This window comes from Mustelus asterias, chromosome 19 (genome assembly GCF_964213995.1).
Source record: "Mustelus asterias chromosome 19, sMusAst1.hap1.1, whole genome shotgun sequence".
In the NCBI taxonomy this organism is placed as follows: domain Eukaryota; kingdom Metazoa; phylum Chordata; class Chondrichthyes; order Carcharhiniformes; family Triakidae; genus Mustelus; species Mustelus asterias.
The window spans coordinates 14848414-14863839 of NC_135819.1; the positions used below are offsets into that span (position 1 = coordinate 14848414).

Here is a 15426-nt window from a genome sequence, read left to right on the forward strand (position 1 = left end):
TTTGATTCCGGCCTCGAGTCACTGTCTGTGTGGAGTTTGCACATTCTCCCTGTGTCTGTGTGGGTTTCCACTGGGTGCTCTGGTTTCCTCCCACACTCCAATAGGTGGATTGGCCATGCTAAATTGCCTCTTAGTGTCCCAAGAAGTGCAGCTTAGGTTGATTGGCCATGCTAAATTGCCTCTTAGTGTCTCAAGATGTGTAGGTTAGGTTGATTGGCCATGCTAAATTGCCTCTTAGGGTCCCAAGATGTGCAGGTTATGTGGATTGACCATGCTAAATTGCCTCTTAGTGTCTCAAGATGTGTAGGTTATGTGGATTGACCATGCTAAATTGCCTCTTAGTGTCCAAAAATGTGTGGGTTAGGTGGATTGGCCGTGCTAAATTGCCTCTTCGTGTCAGGGGGATTAGCAGGGTAAATATGAGGGGTTACGGGGATAGGACCTGGGTCAGATTTTAGTCCTTCTGTGCTGTAGGAATTCTATGATTCTAAGGTGACATGAATGAAAGGAGATGTCCCAACAAGTGTCCAAATGATTGAGCGCAGAGGTACATTAAGGAGCATCTTAAAGAAGGAGAGAGAGGTCGATTTATGGAGGGTAATCGCAGAACCTCTTACAGTGCAGAAGGAGGCCATTCGGCCCATCAAGTCTGCACTGGTTCATTATACGAGCATTCTACCTAATCCCACTCCCCTGCCATATCCTCGTAACCTTGCAGAATATTTACAGAGCTCCAGGCCTAGACAGTTGAAGGCTATTGGATCAGTTCCATTGCAGTTGATGAGATTAAATATCTCGGAGTGAGTATAACAGGCGATAGGTTGAGTATCACCCACCAAGTGGCTTGGGTCACTGTCTGTGTGGAGTTTGCACGTTCTCCCCGTGTCTGCGTGGGTTTCCTCCGGGTGCTCCGGTTTCCTCCCACAGTCTGAAAGACGTGCTGGTTAGGGTGCATTGGCCGTGCTAAATTCTCTCTCAGTGTCCCCGAACAGGCGCCGGAGTGTGGCGACTGGGGGATTTTCACTGTAATTTCATCGCTATGTTAATGTAAGCTTACTTGTGACACTAATAAATAAACTTAAACTTAACTTTCACCTTCAGTTCATGCCCCCTAGTATCAGATATTTCTACTCTGGGAAATAAAAATCATAGAATCCCTTCAGTACAGAAGGAGGCCACTCGGATTCTGTACTGACCACAATCCCACTCAAGCTCGACTCCAGTAACCCCACGTATTTACCCTGCTAAACCCCTGACACTAGGGTCAATTTAGCACGGCCAATCCCCCTAACCTGTACATCTTTGGACACTAAGGGGCAATTTAGCATGACCAATTCCCCCTAACCTGTACACCTTTGGACACTAAGGGGCAATTTGGCATGGCCAATCCACCTAACTCGCACACCTTTTGACACTAAGTGGCAATTTAGCATGGCCAATCCACCTAACCTGCACATCTTTGGACACTAAGGGGCAATTTAGCATGGCCAATCCACCTAACCCGCACATCTTTTGATACTAAGGGGCAATTTAGCATGGCCAATCCACCTAACCTGCACATCTTTGGACACTAAGGGGCAATTTAGCATGGCCAATCCACCTAACCCGCACATCTTTTGATACTAAGGGGCAATTTAGCATGGCCAATCCACCTAACCTGCACATCTTTGGACACTAAGGGGGAATTTAGCATGGCCAATCCACCTAACCTGCACATCTTTGGACACTAAGGGGCAATTTAGTATGGCCAATCCACCGAACCCGCACATCTTTTGATACTAAGGGGCAATTTAGCATGGCCAATCCACTTAACCTGCACATCTTTGGACACTAAGGGGCAATTTAGCATGGCCAATCCACCTAACCCGCACATCTTTTGACACTAAGGGGCAATTTAGCATGGCCAATCCACCTAACCTGCACATCTTTGGACACTTAGGGTCAATTTAGCATGGCCAATCCACCTAACCTGCACATCTTTTGACACTAAGGGACAATTTAGCATGGCCAATCCATCTAACCTGCACATCTTTGGACACTTAGGGTCAATTTAGCATGGCCAATCCACCTAACCTGCACATCTTTTGACACTAAGGGGCAATTTAGCATGGCCAATCCACCTAACCTGCACATCTTTTGACACTAAGGGGCAATTTAGCATGGCCAATCCACCTAACCAGCACATGTTTGGAGAATAAGATTCTATCTGTGCGAAAGAACACCTTTCAATGGGTTTATTTATGTTTAAATTGAAGGGATTGAGGGTTGGGAGGGAGGTTGTGGATGCAGATGTGACTTGGTGAAGGTGCGCCGGTGTTATTGCAAAGGCGCAGCGACGGTCGGCAGTCGGTGAACCCCCCCTTGTGAAACAGACAGCCCTGGGAAACAAGCGAGTGGAGACGGGACTTGATTCAGTCCTGCGCTGTGTGTGTGTGAGAGAGTGTCTGATGATCATCCCTGTACTGGCTAAAGGTGGTGGGAGAGGACGGAGAGCAGTAAAGTGGCCCAGATCCAGTGGGAGAGAGATCTCCCTTTAGCCTCTCCCTCTCCTAACCGTGTGTGAGAGAGAAAAGTGCAAATTGACTTATTTCCACCAACACAAGACCTGTCTTTTAAATCTCTCTGCCACATTCTGGATCCGAACAGCTGGCAATGGCTCACTCCAGGGACTCCCCGCCCAGGAGGCAAGTATATCAGCAGAGAGGGGGAGAAAAATAGTAAGTTCTGAGACTTGTGCAGTCACCATTGTCAGAAGGGAGTTGTTTACAGATGTCTCTTGAGTCAATGACAGTTTTCAGATCATTTTTTAAAAATCCTCTTTCTGTCTCTCTCTCTCGGGAGAGAGATGTGAACGTGGCAGTGTGATCAGATGGCCGGAAATTTAGGAAACTAGCCCCTAAAGAGTGGCTAAAATCAGCTGTCAATGAATATAATGTTCCCCCCCCCCCCTCCCCCTTTCTGACCTGATGCTGGGGTTTAAAGGTTTTTGATACATGGTGTGAACACCCTATGGGGTGGGCCTGATATGTACAACAGGTGTAACACTCTGCGGAGGCACAGTCAGGTTCTTATTTGCAAGTGGTTATGTGGGAGTGAAATCCACCTCCCCCTCATTTCCACGGAGGGTAATTTAATCTCTCCCTGTCCATTCCCTGGGAGGGTAATTTATTGATTTTAGTGTCGTAAGTAGGCTTCCATTAACACTGCAATGAAGTTTCTGTGAAAATCCCCTAGTCGCCCTCACTTGTTCGGGTACACCGGCCGTGCTAAATTCTCCCTATCTACCTCACCAGCACGTCTTTCGGAGCGTGGGGGGGGGGGGAAACCCACACAGACACGGGGAGAACATGCAGACTACGCACAGACCCAAGCCGGGAATCGAACCCGAGTCCCTGGCACTGTGAGGCCCCAGTGCTAGCCACTGTGCCACCGCACAGTTTCACCTGTCCGTTCCCTGGTAGGGTAATTTAATCTCTCCCTGTCCATTCCCTGGGAGAGTCATTTCATCTGTCCCCTGTATTTTGTTTTACAAAACAGTGGGCGGTAAAATTCATTTTGTGTGACCACTTGCATTTATTTTGTGTAACGAAACCAGAAAATGTTGGACAATCTCAGCAGGTCCGACAGCATCTGTGGAGAGAGAATCAGTACCGATGAAGGGTCATCCAGACTCAAAACGTTGGCTTTATTCTCTCTCCACAGATGCTGTCAGAGCTGCTGAATTTTGATTTGATTTATTATTGTCACATGTATTGGGATACAGTGAAAAGTATTGTTTCTTGCACGCTATACAGACAAAGCATACCGTTCATAGAGAAGGAAAGGAGAGGGTGCAGAATGTAGTGTGACAGTCATAGCTAGGGTGTAGAGAAAGATCAACTTAGTGCGAGGTAGGTCCATTCAAAAGTCTGACGGCAGCAGGGAAGAAGCTGTTCTTGTGTCGGTTGGTACGTGACCTCAGACTTTTGTATCTTTTTCCCGACGGAAGGTGGTGGAAGAGAGAATGTGCGTGGGGGTCCTTAATTATGCCGGTTGCTTTGCCGGGGCAGCGGGAAGTGTAGACAGAGTCAATGGATGGGAGGCTGGTTTCTGTGACGGATTGGGCTACATTCACGACTTTTTGTAGTTTCTTGCGGTCTTGGGCAGAGCAGGAGCCCAGACCAAGCTGTGATACAACCAGAAAGAGTGCTTTCTATGGTGCGTCTGTAAAAGTTGGTGAGAGTCGTAGCTGACATGCCAAATTTCCTTAGTCTTCTGAGAAAGTAGAGACGTTGGCCAGCATTTTCTGTTTTTGTTTCAGATTCCAGCATCTGCAGTATCCATCTGCAGTATTTTGCCTTTATATTATGAAGCTCCTATAACATCTGCGATCATCTGAGAAAGATAGTCACTCTGGGGGATAGTCTGGGGTGGGTGGGGGGGAAAGAGTGTTACAATTCACTCAGGGTGTTGGAGTTGCTGTGGTAATATGTGTGCTGTAGTCTGGAGCTGTGGATAGCAATGGCGGAGGCTGCGTAACAATGGGAGTAGGCCATTCAGCCCCTCGAAACTGTTCCGCTGCCATTCAGTGAGCGGCACAGTGGTTGGCACTTCTGCCTCACAGCGCCAGGGACCCAGGTTCGATTCTGGCCTCGGGTGACTGTCTGTGCGGAGTTTGCACATTCTCCCCATGTCTGCTTGGGTTTCCTTTGGGTACAGTGGGATTATAGCTGATGTGTGGCCTAACTCCATATATCTACCTTTGGCCCATATCCCTTAATACCTTGGCTTAACAAACGTTTATCTGTCACAGATTTAAAGATGATAACTGATCAAGCGTGAAATGTCATTTGTGATAGAGAGTTCCAAATCTCTACCCCCTTTGTGTGTCAAAGTGCTTCCTGACATCTCTCCTGAAGGGTCTGGCCCTCAGTTTTAGATCACAACCCCTAGTTCTAGAATCTCCAACCGCTGGAAATACTTTATCTTTATCTTCCCTGTCTTTTCCTGTTAGTATCTTGAAGATTTTGATCCGATCTCCCCTTAAGTTTCTAAATTCTTTGGAAAACGGGTCCAATTTATATAGTTAAAGTTTATTTATTAGTCACAAGTAGGCTTACATTAACACTGCAATGGAGTTACTGTGAAATTCCCCTAGTTGCCACACACTGGCGCCTGTTCGGCCAAATACCTGGCCGGCACATCTTTAAGACTGTGTGAGGAAACCGGAGCACCCAGAGGAAACCCACGCGGACACGGGGAGAACGTGCAGACTCCACACAGTCACCCAAGCCAGGAATCGAACCCGGGTCCCTGGCGCTGTGACGCAACATTGCTAACCACTGTGTCACCGTGCTGCCCCTAATCCCTCCTCATAATTTAAACCCTTGAAGTCCAGGTACCATTCTTGTAAACCTACGCTGCATTCCCTCCAAGGTCAACAAATCCTTCCTATGGTGTGGTGCTCAGATCTTCTCACAGTGACTCCAAGTGGGCTCCAACATTCTTTCCGTCACATGAGGCTGACCAGGAGTCCCTCCCGCTCTTACCGCCAGCCATTGGCATATTTGGAAGGACACTCGTACCTGTTTGGTTGTGTTAACATAGAAACAAAGAAGATAGGAGCAGGAGGAGGCCATTCGGCCCTTCGAGCCTGCTCCGCCATTCATTATGATCATGGCTGATCATCCAACTCAATAGCCTAATCCTGCTTTCTCCCCATAACCTTTGATCCCATTCGCCCCAAGTGCTATATCCAGCCGCCTCTTGAATACATTCAATGTTTTGGCATCAACTACTTCCTGGGGTAATGAATTCCACAGGCTGACCGCTCTTTGGGTGAAGAAATGTCTCCTCACCTCCGTCCTAAATGGTCCACCCTGAATCCTCAGACTGTGACCCCTGGTTCTGGACTCCCCCTTCGATGCACCTTCCTCGGCCATTGAGTCCTGGGATGGACCAGCAGCTACAGGCTCAGAGGCAGGGACGCTAACCCCACTGTGCCACAAGACCTCCCTGTAGATGCTGGGATAGGTGACCAAATAAGGACAGACTCTTAAGTTGGCAATGAGTGGTTTAGGGAGAGAATTTTCAGGCAGCTGAAGGCTTAGATTCTTAGATCTTAGAATCCTACAGGGCAGAAGGAGGCCATTCAGCCCATTGAGTCTGCACTGATCACAATCCTACCTAGGCCTTATCCTCATAATCCTATATATTTGCCCTGCTAATTCCAACACTAGGGTCAATTTAGCATAGCCAATCAACCTAATCTGTACATCTTTGGACTGTCGGAGGAAACCCACACAGACATGGGGAAGATGTGCAAACTCCACACAGACAGTGACCCGAGGATGGAATCAAACCCTGGCGCTGTGAAGGCAGTCATGATGTGGAGCTGCCAGCGTTGGACTGGGGCGAACACAGTAAGAAGTCTCACAACACCAGGTTAAAGTCCAACAGGTTTATTTGGTAGCAAATGCCATAAGCTTTCGGCGCGCTGCTCCTTCGTCAGATGGAGTGGAAATGTGCACTCAAACAATGCACAGAGACACAAAATCAAGTTACAGAATACTGATTAGAATGTGAATCCCTACAGCCAGCCAGGTCACGGGCATTCAGCCTCGGATCTTCAGGTAAGCGTTCTCCAAGGCGGCCTTCACGACACACGACAGCGCAGAGTCGCTGAGCGGAAACTGATAGCCAAGTTCCGCATGCATGAGGACGGCCTAAACCGGGATGTTGGATTTATGTCACATTATCAGTAACCCCCACAGCTTGCCTCCTGGACTTGCAGGCTGTCCTGTCTGGAGACAATACACATCTCTTTAACCTGTGCTTAATGCTCCCTCCACCCACATTGTCTGTATCTTTAAGACCTGGCTGGCTGTAGGGATTCGCATTCTAATCAGTATTCTGTAACTTGATTTTGTGTCTCTGTGCACTGTTTGAGAGCACATTTCCACTCCATCTGACGAAGGAGCAGCGCTCCGAAAGCTTATGGTATTTGCTACCAAATAAACCTGTTGGACTTTAACCTGGTGTTGTGAGACTTCTTGCTGTGAAGGCAGCAGAGCTCACCACTGTGCCACCCCAAATTGTTATTGAATTCAAATTTTCCCCACCTGCCATGGTGGCATTTGAACCAGGGTCCCCAGAGCACTACCCTTGTGTCTCTGGATTACAAGTGCAGTGACAATACCACTACGCCACCACCTTTTCAGTACTGGTGGAGCATTGAAAATTCCAAGGTTAGGGAAGAAGTAAAGAAGCCAGCATATTCAATCACTGGAACAATCCATCTGGCTAACATTCAGTAATTTTATCCACCGTGGGCCTTCCAGATATTTTGAGAGATAATTAAACTCCCTCTGAGCATCATTTATGAGAAAGACAGCCGAGCTTTTATGTTGCATTCTGTCATATATCTGTGAAACATCTCGAGCACTTTGCTCGCAGCTAATTACTTCAAAGTGTATTGATTGCTATGTTGGAAGACGACAAGAAAGGTTTATTTTTAACGCAAAGAAACTCATCCTGACTCTTAGCTCGGCTGGTAAGGCAGACATTTAGTGCCTATCTGTGGTTGCCCCGTGAGAATGTGATGCTGGGACTTCCTGTTGACCTGTTTGTGGTCTGTGTGTTATAGGTGGATAAGGGAGTGCCAGCCTTTTGACCCAGTGATGTTGAAAGAACAATGAGATATTTCTGAGTCAGGGTGGTGAGTGGTTAGGAGGGGAACTTGCAGGTAGTGGTGTTCCTATGTACCCGCTGCCCGTATCATAGATTCCCCGCAGTGCAGAACAAAGAAAATTACAGCACAGGAACAGGCCCTTCGGCCCTCCAAGCCTGCACCGACCATGCTGCCCAACTTAACTAAAACCCCCTACCCCTCCGGGGACCGTATCCCTCCATTCCCATCCTATTCATGTATTTGTCAAGATGCCCCTTAAAAGTCACTACCGTATCCGCTTCCACTATCTCCCCCGGCAGCGAGTTCCAGGCACCCACTACTCTCTGTAAAAAGATCTGCCTCGTACATCTCCTTTAAGCCTTGCCCCTCGCACCTTAAACCTGTGCCCCCTAGTAATTGACTCTTCCACCCTGGGGAAAAAGCTCCTGACTATTCACTCTGTCCATGCCTCTCATAATCTTGTAGACTTCTATCAGGTCGCCCCTCAACCTCCGTCGTTCCAGTGAGAACAAACCAAGTTTCTCCAACCTTTCCTCATAGCAAATGCCCTCCATACCAGGCAACATCCTGGTAAATCTTTTCTGTACCCTCTCCAAAGCCACTTGGCCCATCGAGTCTGCACTGACCCTTTGTGTGAGAGAGAGAGAGAGAGAGGGCAGGATTCTATGGCCTCGATCATCCTGAAACCGTAAAATCCCGCCCGAGGTCAACGGACCTTCCCACTGTCCGAGCCTCGGCCGCTCCAATTCCCGTGGCAGGGCGGAGCGGTAAAATTATGTCCAGTGTCTCTTCCCCCACCCTATCCCTGTGATCCCACACATTTACCATAGCTAATCCCACCGAACCTACAGATCTTGGGACACTAAGGGACAATCTAGCAAGGCCAATCCATGTAACCTGCACATCTTTGGACTGTGGGAGGAAACTGGAGCACTCAGAGGAAGCCTACGGGGAAACAGATAAATTCTACACAGACAGAAACCCAAGGCCGGAATTGAACCCGGGTCCATGGCGCTGTGAGGCAGCAGTGCCAACCACTGTGCCACCTTGCCGTCCCTTCTAGATTTGATATATTATTGTCACCTGTACTGATAGTGAAAAGTATTGTTTCTTGCGTACTATGCAGACAAAGCATACCGTTCATAGAGAAGGAAAGGAGAGAGTGCAGAATGCAGTGTTATAGGCATAGCTAGGCTATAGAGAAAGATATATGGTAAGTCCATTCAAAAGTCTGATGGCAACGGGGAAGAAGCTGTTCTTGAGTTTGTTGGTACGTGACCTCAGACTTTTGTATCTATTCCCCGACGGAAGAAGGTGGAAGAGAGAATGTCCGGGGTGCGTGCCGTCCTTAATTATGCCGGCTGCTTTGCTGAGGCAGCGGGAAGTGTGGACAGAGTCTATGAATAGGAGGCTGGTTTGCGTGATGGATTGGGCTACATTCACGACCCTTTGTAGATGGCAGCGATCCTGGGTTTGGAAGGTGCTATCGAAGGAGCCTTGGTGAGTTGCTGCAGTGAATCCTGTAGATGGTATGCGCTGCCGCCACTGTACGTCGGTGGTGGAGGGAGTGGATGTCTTAAGTGGCGTACTGTGGATCAATGAACTGCTTTCAATTTGGACAGCATTGAATCTCTTCAGTGTCTGAATTAGGCCTTGTAGGTATTAGGGAGACTTTAGGGAGTCACGAGGGTGACTCAGCCATGGGGATACCGTTGAACGTAAAGGGAGGTGGTTTGACTCTTTTTCTGTCGTGGGGTTAGTCTAGATTCAGCCTTTAGATCACTTGCCTTGGAGTTTGTGGCGCCACTTTGGAAAAGAGTAAGCACAAAATCCGGGACTAACACTCCAGCGCAGTACCGAGAGAGTGCCATCTCTCCGATGGAACCCACTCGGGTGAATGTAGCAACGCCCAGCTCACTATTGTAAAGGGAAGTTGCCTCGGTACACATGTGATTGTTTGTCCTTTAGCCCACTATCTCATTACAGTTAATGAGAGTTCATTGCGCGCAAATCGGCTGCCACGTTTCCAATGTTACAGCAGTGACAACACTTCAAAGGTATTTCCTGAGTTATCGGGGCTGTGAAAGGCACCATATCAATGAAAGTCGGGCTTTCATTTTGCTGAGGATTGCCTGTTTGCCCATATGTTTTTGTACATTGGGTTTCACAGTTCAGTGTTTTATACGACAACCGGAACCGTAGAGTCCCTACAGTGCAGAAAGAGGCCATTCAGCCCATTGAGCCTGCACCGACTCTCTGAAAGAGCATCCCTCCCTCTGCTTAACCCCGTGCACTTACCCTGGCCAATCCACTTGACTTACACATCTTTGGATGCTAAGGGGCAATTTAGCATGGTCAATCCACCTAGCCTACACATCTTCGGACCCGTGGGGGGAAAGCGGAGCACCCAGAGGAAACCCACGCTGACACGGGGAGAACGTGCAGACTCCACACAATCAGACAAGGCTGGAATCGAACCCGGGTCCCTGGCGCATTGAGGCAGCAGTGCTAACCACTGTGCTGCCCATTTTACTGCCTCTGTCCACTCCTGAACCCCAACCCCCCCCATGTCACCCTCTATCTGGTCTCTCTCCTCCCCCACCGCCCCCACTCAAGTTATGAGATGAAGGTCTATTTGTTCTAAGGGTCTCTACAATATGAAAGGAGTGGCACAGTGATTAGCACTGCTGCCTCACGACGCCAGGGACCCGGGTTCGATTCCCAGCTTGGGTCACTGTCCGTGTGGAGTTTGCATTCTTCCGGGTCCAAAGATGTGCAGGTTAGGTGGACTGGCCATGCTAAATAGCACAGGTTTGCGGGTATAGGGGGGGTTAAGACGCTCTTTCGGAGAGTTGGTGCAGACTCAATGGGCCGAATGGCCTGCACTGTCAGGATTCCATGGTTCCATGTGCGGGTCAAAGTAAAATGAGTTTAAATAATCTTCCTCAATCATAAATCAACCAGCAATGTTTGAACTCTGTTTTTACAGATGGATTTTGACTGACTTTCTTTGTATTGGGAGGTTAAAGATTGGGGGGGGGGGGGGGGTGGGGGGCGCGAGAGAGAGGGTAGGGGTAGATAATGAGAGAACAAGGATATATAGTGAAGGGCCTGTGTGAATATTGTGACTGGTGCTTTGACAGTTAACAAATCCTGTAATCTGACCAGTTGAATTGCTTGATCGAAGCTACTTCTACCTGTTCAGTTGGACGTTGAACCATGTTTTAAAGAATGTAAAGCATTTCTCAGGATTCCTGACCAACGTTCCTCCCTCCCAACTGCTCCTCAGATCAACTGTCCTGATATCCGCACCTGGAATGTTGTTGCTGCCCGCCTCAGTTGACCTCCCTGACCTCTGGACATCCCATAACAGCCAACGCAGCACTTTATTCACATTTGGCCTCAGTTCTAATTGCAGGAAACACCTCAGCCAATGTGTGCACAGCAAGCTCCCACAAACAGCAGTGAGTGCGCTGGAGGAAGAGTAATAGGGCGTCACGGCGGTTAGCACTGCTGCCTCACAGCTCCAGGGACCCGGGTTCAATTCCTGGCTCGGATCACTGTCTGTGTAGAGTTTGCACATTCTACCCCCGCCCCCCATGTCTGTGTTTCCTCCGGGTGCTCCGGTTTCCTCCCACAGTCCAAAGATGTGCGGGTTGGGTGCATTCATAGATCATAGAATCCCTACAGTGCAGAAGGAGGCCATTTGGCCCATCGAGCCTGTCCTGACCACAATCCCACCCAGGCCTTATCACCATGCATTTACCCTAGCTAGTCCCCCTGATGCTAATTGACAATTTAGCACGGCCAATCCACCTTGCCAGCCCATCTTTGGACTGTGGGAGGAAACCGGAGGAAACCCACGCAGACACGGGGAGAACGTGCAAACTTCACACAGACAGTGACCCGAGGCTGGAATCGAATCCGGGTCCCTGGCGCTGTGAGGTTGCAGTGCTAGCCACCATGCTGCCCCATTGGCCATGCTAAATTTCCCCCTGATGTCCCAGAATGCATAGGTTAGAGGGATTAGTGGAGTAAATTTATGGGGTTGCGGCGATAGGGCCTGGGTGGGATTGTTGTCGGTGCAGACTCGATGGGCTGAATGGCCTCCTTCTGCACTGTAGGGATTCTAGGTGCTGACAGGAAGGGGTTGAGTCAGGATGGAGTTTGGGGGCTGGAACTACACTGTTGGGAGGTCGTCCCATGGGTGTGGTGTTACCAACTATGATTGGATGGGTTTCTGGAGAGTCTACCACATGACTCTTTCCCATTCTCCAGCCATTAGTCAGTCAACTTCCATTCTCCTGACGCACTTCCTTCCAACACCAATTGGAAAGCAAGAAGACTCATTACCCAGTTGGATGTTGCTTCACTTCCTGGAGTCTCCAGGCCAGTCCTGGAGGGCTTGACGACCCTACATGCGTGGGAAGGGATTTAACTTTGTCCTGTTGCTGTCCTTGTCAGCCAAGGCACGCTCGTATCCCGAATTATCCGTCCGGCCCACGACGAGAGTGTGGGGGAACTGGGAAACCTCTCCCTGAGTCACAGGGTTCCGTGTCAAAGTTCCGCTCCAGTTCTTAAGCTCTCAACTCAAATTGGACACTGCCAGTGCAGGACGGACGGAGGGAGTGCCACACCATTGGACATGCCGTTTTTTTTCAGATGAGAGGTCCCATCTGCCTGTTCGCGTGGATGTAAGAGATTCCCCAACATTGCTCGAAGAATCTGGGCCAATATCCCTCAATCGGTATCTCACGAAAGCAATGGATTGCGCCCGATTTTTCCATCCCCGCCGCGGTGTGTTTTCCAGCAGCGGAGGCTCCTCATTGGCTGCTGGTGGGATTTCCCGGTCCTGCCAAATTTTAAGCTGTTGTGTGTGGCTCATGTCCCCCACTGTTGGGGAACCCGCCCCAGGGAGAGGGGGGCAGAGAGGTAGGGAGGGAAATGGCTTTTGGCAGGGCTGGAAGATCCCGCCGGCCAGGAAAGGGCCGGAAAATCCTGCCCATTATCCACCCATTGCACTGAGTGGGATCTTGCTGTGTACAAATTGGCTGCTGCTTGGGCAGAGGTGCCACGAGGGAGGGGCTAAAGTGAGGGCTCCCAACTATCTGGGACGAGGAACGTCGAAGCAGGGAAGGCCTGCATTTAGGTAGCGCCCTTCCTGACCACTGGACATCCCGCAACAGCAAAGCGCTTTTTTGACATTTGGTCAGGGTTGTGATGCAGGAAACACTGCAGCCAATCTGAGCACAGCAAGCTCCCACAAACAGCAGTGTGGCTGAGGGGTAATTACTGGCAGGAATCATGGGGGAAGAACCACTCCCCCACCCCACATACCACCCCTTCCCACCCCCCACCCCCCCTGCCACCACTCCAGTGTAGCTGCACATTACATCCATCAGTGCAGCATCTCCTCTGAGAGGTACTGACCCTCTGACAGTGCGGCGCCCCCTCAGCGCCGACCCTCTGACAGTGCGGCGCCCCCTCGGCGCCGACCCTCTGACAGTGCGGCGCTCCCTCGGCGCCGACCCTCTGACAGGGCAGCGCCCCCTCGGTGCCGACCCTCTGAGGACCCTCTGACAGTGTGGCGCCCCCTTGGCGCTGACCCTCTGACAGTGTGGCAGTGTCTAGCACTTCGCACTTGTGTTTCTGGAGCAGATATTGAACAGACACTCTTCTGAGTCAGAGGCACAGAGGCACATCTGACAGGTTACAATCTCCACCCGCCATCTTGAAGGAGAGTGGAGAATTATCCTGCTATCTTGAGCAGTGTCTCTTAATGGGGAGAAATTAACTTGCGACTTATGGAGCAAAAACCTTCCTATAAATTACAGACTGTAGGAGCTGCCTTGGTGTCTGCTGCTTTTATGTAACCCCTGGATTAGCTCATTATCATGTGGCCTTGCAACTGCCCAGAGGTTGCCTCACTGTCTTGTTAGTACACACAGTCCCAGCCGTGTGATGTTATTATGAGCCTGTGTTAGTCTAAAAGAAAATCTAAAGTTGGGTTATTGTGAGCTGCTGCAGTGAATGGTTCCTTTGCGATCTTCTCCTGCCACCCTGGAAAGCATGGGAAAGAAAGCAAGTCCCGGAAAACAGAACCACAGGGCCATTTGCTTCCATTACTGTCTGTGGGATCTTCCTATGCACAAGATGGCTGCAGCGCAACAGTAGAAACTGCGTTTTAAACTAACTCGTCATAGGGCGTAGGTCTCAGGGGGAGACACCACAGTAACTATTCCAGGAGCTTTTCCTAACCACCTACGGGGTGGCACAGTGGTTTGCAGTGCTGCCTTCACAGCGCCTGGGATCCGGGTTCAATTCCGGCCTCGGGTCACTGTCTGTGCGGAGTCTGCATGTTCTCTCCCGTGTCTGCATGGGTTTCCTCTGGATGCTCCGGTTTCCTCCCACAGTCCAAAGGTATGCGGGTTAGGTTGATTGGCCGTGCTAAATTGTCCCTTGGTGTCTGGGGGATTAGCGGGGTAACTGTGTGGGGTTACGAGAATAGGGCTTGGGTGGGATTGTTGTCGGTGCAGGCTTGATGGGCTGAATGGTCTCCTTCTGCACTGTAGGATGCTATAAATATCTCCTTAAGACCCACAAAGCACCAACTTCCTTCTGTTGTCCAATCCTACACTTCTTTATTTGTTTACGGAATGTGGGCATCTCTGGCTAAGCCAGGGCTTACTGCCCATCCCTAATTGCTCCTTGGGAAGGTGGTGGTGAGCTGCCTCTTTGAAGCACTGCAGGATTTGAGTAAAGGAATAGGAATGTCTTACTGCAATTCTACAGGGCGTTGGTGAGGCCACACCTGGAGTATTGTGTGCAGTTTTGGTTTCCTTATCTGAGGAAGGATGTCCCTGCTATAGAAGGATTGCAACGAAGGTGCATTCCTGGGATGGCAGGTCTGTCATATGTGGAGAGACTAAGTCGGTTAGGATTATATCCACTGGAGTTTAGAAGAGTGAGAGGGGAATCTCATAGAAACTTATAAAATTCTAACAGGGTTAGACAGGGTAGATTCAGAAAGAATGTTCCCGATGGTGGGGGGAGTCCAGAACTAGGGGTCATAGTTTGAGGATAAGGGGTAAACCTTTTAGGACTGAGGTGAGGAGAAATGTCTTCACCCAGAGGGTGGTGAATGTGTGGAATTCACTACCACAGAAAGTAGTTGAGGCCAAAACGTTGTGTGATTTCAAGAAGAAATAGATATAGCTCTTGGGGCTAAAGGGATATGGCGGGGATCAGGATATTGAATTCGATGATCAAAATGAATGATGGAGGAGACTCGAATGGCCTACTCCTATTTTCGATGCTTCTATGTCCCATGTGGTGTAGATACACCCACAGTGCTGTTGGGAAGGGAGTTCCAGGATTTTGACCCAGTGATGGTAAAGGAATGGAGAGATATTTCCATGTAGGGATGGTGAGTGGCTTGGAGGGGAGCTTCCAAGTGGTGGTGTTCCCGGGTATCTGCTGCCCTTGTCCTTCTAGATGTGGCTTTGGAAGGTGCTGTCTCAGTGAGTTCCTGCAGTGCATCTTGTAGATCAGCCTTGTTGCTTGGGTGGGACGGGGGGAGGGGCATATTTGCATTGCTTTCTCACTCAAGGGGCTGATAAGCAAATTTTGGAAAGATAAGGTTTGGCACAATAAGCTGAATCTTTTTTTTAAAAAAAGGTGGAGGTCGCCAAAGTTTCCCCCAATCAACGTCACATATCTGGTCATTATCACATTGTTGCTTGCGGGAGCTTGCCGAG

General features: G+C 49.6%; 1 protein-coding gene across 1 annotated transcript in view; it reads left to right on the top strand.

Annotated features, from left to right (window-relative positions):
- The first annotated feature begins 2406 nt into the window (after positions 1 to 2406).
- LOC144507780 (tetratricopeptide repeat protein 39A) overlaps positions 2407 to 15426 on the top strand; it is a 76706-nt gene continuing 63686 nt past the window's right edge. The window contains exon 1 of the mRNA XM_078235063.1: positions 2407 to 2684. Within this exon, the coding sequence (XP_078091189.1) occupies positions 2653 to 2684 (32 nt within the window). The 5' untranslated portion in view covers positions 2407 to 2652. The remainder of the gene's footprint in view (positions 2685 to 15426) is intronic.